The following is a 4,936-nucleotide window of genomic DNA, read 5'->3' on the forward strand; positions in this document are numbered from 1 at the left end:
TGAGTGTGTATGTGTTTGAGTGTGTGAGTGTGTATGAGTGCTTGTGTGAGTATGTGTGTGACTGAGTGCTTGTGAGTGTGACTGCTTGTGTGTGTGTGAGTATGTCTGTGTGAGTGTGTGAGTGTGTGCGCGCACACTGCACGCTGCTCTCCCAGGAGCATGGCGGCCTCTTAAGGACAAGCCCTACATTGCTGCCCTTCTCTGTACTCAGGGCCAGGCACATGCTGGACACGTTGCTGGCACTCAATGCTTGCTGAATGTTGAATGAACTTGGAGCGTTACAATTCACAGAATAAGCTGGAAGAAGCCATAATAAGTGTAACAAAAATCTAACATTTGTCTTTTTTAAAAGACATCAGTTCTATCTTCCCTGTGAAGTCAAGGCTACAAATCCTTGGAGCAGTCCAGCTGAGCTCAGCCTCCCCCAATCCCACTCGGTGACAACGCCGACCTTCCCACACCGACGCCCTGCAGCACAGCCTAAGCTGCAGCAGATGCCGGCTCTCTTATCTCTGCCGATTGGCTGACAAACCCCCAAGTCCTCCCTCTTCAGCACCTGACCTCGGCCTTTATGTTGGATCCCAAAGACCTCGAGTTTCTCCACTCTCTTTACCCGTATTCATACTAACAGATCAGTCTTCCAAGCAGTGATGAGGACTGAATTAATTCTGAAGACATGCCAGCTCAGTAATGAAATGGGGAAGGGGGAGCCAGGATGGGGAAGAGCACTCCAGAAGTTGTGCTGAGTCTCGTTATTTTGTGGGAAGAATCTTCCTGAAAGCCAAAGTCTGCAGCCATCCCCGGGAAGGCAGCCCTTGTGGCAAGTTCCCACTCATGAAAGGCAAAGGCAGCATTTCAGGAAGCAGCACTGTCAGCTAGGCCTGGAGATTTCTCCCAAGATCAGCAAAGGTCAACACGCCAGGAGCCTAGAATCAGCACATTCATCATCTCAAGGAAGGTGGCCTGACAGTTCTGCTGGCTGTCATGCTAAGTAAGAGATGGAGGACAAATGAACCCTGTCCTGACTGAGAATAAAATACTGTTCAGGGAATTATATAATTTCTGAAAAGCACCATTTGTTTTCTGGGAATGGGGAGAAAAACTAACCAGGAGACACCTTGTCCGGTCAGGCCGACTGACAGCTCCCTCCAAGCAAACGTGTCAATTGTCACCTTCTGAGACAAATGAGTCCAGGACTGCCTGTTTCTCCGTCTTGCTTTTGTAGGTGCCTAATGCCACTCATAAGTTTGCCGTGAATTAACTGCTAGACAACCAGGAACCAATAATTATGTATCATCCCTGGCCTTCCATGACAGCAGGTGAACACGCTGCCCACATCTGGCTAACATGTCAGAATTACCCACATTACAGGGTAAGAGTCCTTACTATCAGAGGCACAGACATGCACAAAGGATTGTTTTTATTCTGTATATTTAACGAAAACTTGTATGTTGTCCAGATAAATGGGATGAGCTCATTAAGTGCCAAATTTTTCTTCATTAAAAAAAGGGATAGGGCAATTTCTTCTCCACTGTGCCCACAGGGGCTTCTTTACTTTTATCAAGAACAGTGACAGATGAGGAAACTGAGGCCCTAGGCAGGTAACATGCCTTACTCAAAGTCACACATAGAGGGGAGCTGGAACATGAACCCCTGTCCTCTGGCTCCTCGCCCTTGCCTACAGAGCTCTGAGACACAGGTCGTGGTCCCAAGAAGAGACTCTAGCTCCCTAGGGGGGGGAAGGGCACAAGGAAGAAGGAAAACTGCAAACTGCATCAAGGGATGGAGTTCTCGGGCAGCTGACCCCTCCCTGGCCAATATAACCAACTTTTAAAGAGAGAAAGAAAGTCCTTTTGGGCTGCTAAGCGACTACTCCCAACGCCAAAGAATTCCCCTAGCATACCCTTGTGTACCGTCCGAAGGACCCTCCAGGGAGACTTGTGGAGATGCTCCAAGCAAGTCTCGGGGAGTGGGGTTGTTTTTTCTCAGAGGCTACTCTGGGTAGTTATCGGCAGTCTGCTGCTGCTCAGGTACATCTGTCTAACAGAGTGATTCATCCCAATCATTCGAGGGGGCCAGTCTAACAGACATCACTCCTCCCATTTTAAAGTTGAAGAGGCTGGGGCTCAGAGAGGGAGTGAGGGCCCACAGCTCATAAATGGCAAAGGCAGGCCTCGAAGCTGACAGACTCAGTCTTGTGGCCTTTCCACTATTCTCTGCAGGACAAACCCCCTTATTCTAATGATCAGCAAATAAAGCTTCCCAAAGTACATGTTTATCTTACCAGAAACATCTCCTTTCTTTCAATATCAGATATAAAATAGTAAATGGAACATTCAGAATTACTTTGCTGTCATAATAATCATCAAGACTGAAATGAAAGCATGCATTGTTGAACTCACCAATTTTCTGATTGAAAATCTTGTCAAATGTTAATTCACCTCTCTCATTAAGATACTTCTGCATTAAATTCCGGATACTGAAAAACAACAGGGAAGCATATTCTTAGGAAAATAAACTGAATTTTGAGGGAAAAAAAATCCTAGGATCAAAAGTCAATACGACCCCCCTAATTCAAGGATAGAGCTCTCAGGTAAGAATAGGAAACAATGAAGCTGGGAACCGAATGCCAGCTCTACACTCCACAACTCCACCTGGGCCTCCACCTCCACCAGTTTTACCATTCTTTAATCTATCGTGGAAGTGAAATCTTGGGTCTGTAAAATACCTCTAAATAAGTGAAATAATATAAAAGAGCTGCTTCAGACACAAGCTAAGAGATACAGTCCTTTCTTTTCGGTTTTTATCTCAGTATTGCAACTGAAAGTAAGATGGAGATCATATAATGGGAACTAAAGAAAGTTTCATCCTGATTTAAAAAGAAAAAGGTAAACATGACCACCTGAAAATGTGAATGGGTAAACTTTACCCCTCAACTTGAAAATAGGGCGAACTATTAGCCTGGAAAGTCATTCACCAATTAATACACCATATTGCTGCTTTTCTCTTACGGCCTGCCTGAGATCTTCCACACTGAGGGATGGATGGGTGGAATTGATTGGGGAGGGGGGGGGGGGGAGATAAGGAAAGGGGAGGGAAAAAATGAGGAAATATTTTGACAGATGGGTCACTTCATCTGAGGGGGTCCTTGGGCAACATGGGATCCCTGAAGTACTGAGCACCGGTGGGCAGAGAACAGGAAATGTAAGGCTTAGAAAGAAGGCTACAGGAAGACACACACGGACATCATAGGCGACAAGCCTGCCTCAGGCTGAACCTACTGCTTTCATAATACTATATAAACCTAATAAGTCATCTGTCTCTTGGCTGTATGACAGAAAGGGGTCCAACACATACCAACCTATCTCAAAAGAATTATTGCAAAGAGTAATTAGTAAAATCATGGCAAAACACCTTAGAAATATATTGATATTAACAGTCTTGAAATATGAAATCACTGCCCCTTAAAAATAATTACTTGTATTCCTAGAGCGCTGTCAGGTATGCAAAGCAATTGTAAAACATCTACCCTGTGAGGCTATTATTTCCACTTTATCATCACAAGCCAATTCCCATTTTACATCTAAGAAATCTGAGACTGTGAGAGGCTAAAGGTCTTCCCTATGGACATGTGGCAAGTGAGCAGTTGACATGTGGGGAGGTAAGGGACAGACAGATCGCTGAGAACAATCGTCACAGAGAACACAACTGAATCCATGGGAACTGAGATCACCAAGCGAAAAACAGCCGAGGGAGAAAGGAAAAGGGGTCAGGACAGAACCTTGGGGGCCACCCTCGGTTAGTGGGCATGACCTGGATGAAGATCCAGCAGAAGAGAATGAGAAGTGCCAGTCAAACAGGTAGGCAAGGAGAACCAGGAGAGATCTGTGTCATGGAAACCAAGAGAGAAGAGAAGATCAAATAAAAGAGGGTGAGTGACAGGGCCAAAGGCTGCAGAGAGGTCAAGAAGGATGAAGACTGAGTAAAGGCTACGGGACTTGGCAAGTAAGAGACCACTGACAATACTGGAAAGAGCATTTCAATGGAAGGATGAGGTCAGAAGCCAGACTGCTGAGAGTTCAGAAGAGACAGAAGAAAAGGAGCAGGAGTGAGGACTGCTGAGGGATCTGCTTGGCAAGGAGAAAACCCACTTCTCCACAAAAGATGGGGTGAAGGGGAGGGTGGGGAGAGGCAGCTAAGTGGAGAAATGAAGAGAAGACAAGAGGGAACTGCCTCCATTTTTTAAACAAAATATGAAGCAAGGTTCTCCTCTGAGAGGGAGGGAGGTGTAAGGAGGGACGCCAAGGTTTGTAGTAAGTGGGAAGTGATGGGACACGAGCCTTGCCACGATGAGAACCCAGCTGAGAAGACCTAAATTGGCAGCAGAGGTTCGGCATTTTCTCCAGCTTCTTTCAGCAGCCCACAGTAGGAACAAAGGCAACAGTGGAAGTCATTCAAGGCTGAGGCTCAGCAATGCAAGACTGGTGATCAAAAATGAGGGCAAAGGACTTGAAAGACTAGAACAGTGCTGAGGTGAACTGGCTCACCAAGGGATGGGCAGAGGGGCTGAATGGCAGAAAGAATGGTGGAATGACAAGACTGTAATCAGATAAAGGAGTGCTGGAGGTCATGGACATGGAAGGAGAATACTTATGGAAGATATGAGTCTGTGTGTGAAGTGGAAGTGAGCTGACAGGAACATCATGGGAAAGGAGGAAGCTGAGGAACCATACAGCTGGGGTCTTAGAGAGTATCATCACTATGGAAACAGAAGTCTCCTAGTAGGAGGGCAGAAGTTGGGGAAGAAAGCCTGAGCCTGGTACTGAACTCACAAAGGAAGGGAGGAAGGAAGGGAAGGGAGGAAGGAAGGAAGGGAGGGAAGGGGAGAGAGAAGGGAGGAAGGGAGGGAGGGAGGGAGGGAGGGAGGGAGGGAGGG

At 46.5% G+C, this 4,936-nt stretch overlaps 1 protein-coding gene across 6 annotated transcripts in view; it reads right to left on the reverse strand.

Annotated features, from left to right (window-relative positions):
- Positions 1 to 4,936, reverse strand: part of GRK3 (G protein-coupled receptor kinase 3) — a 462,068-nt gene that overhangs the window by 143,655 nt on the left and 313,477 nt on the right. For all 6 annotated transcript variants that reach the window (XM_069081792.1, XM_069081795.1, XM_069081796.1 and 3 more), the window contains one exon: positions 2,403 to 2,479. In XM_069081792.1, coding sequence (XP_068937893.1) covers positions 2,403 to 2,479 — 77 coding nt within the window. The remainder of the gene's footprint in view (positions 1 to 2,402; positions 2,480 to 4,936) is intronic.

The sequence above is a fragment of the Petaurus breviceps genome, unplaced genomic scaffold, assembly GCF_028583685.1.
Source record: "Petaurus breviceps papuanus isolate PSGF00001 unplaced genomic scaffold, PetGlider_PUasm1.0 99, whole genome shotgun sequence".
NCBI lineage: Eukaryota > Metazoa > Chordata > Mammalia > Diprotodontia > Petauridae > Petaurus > Petaurus breviceps.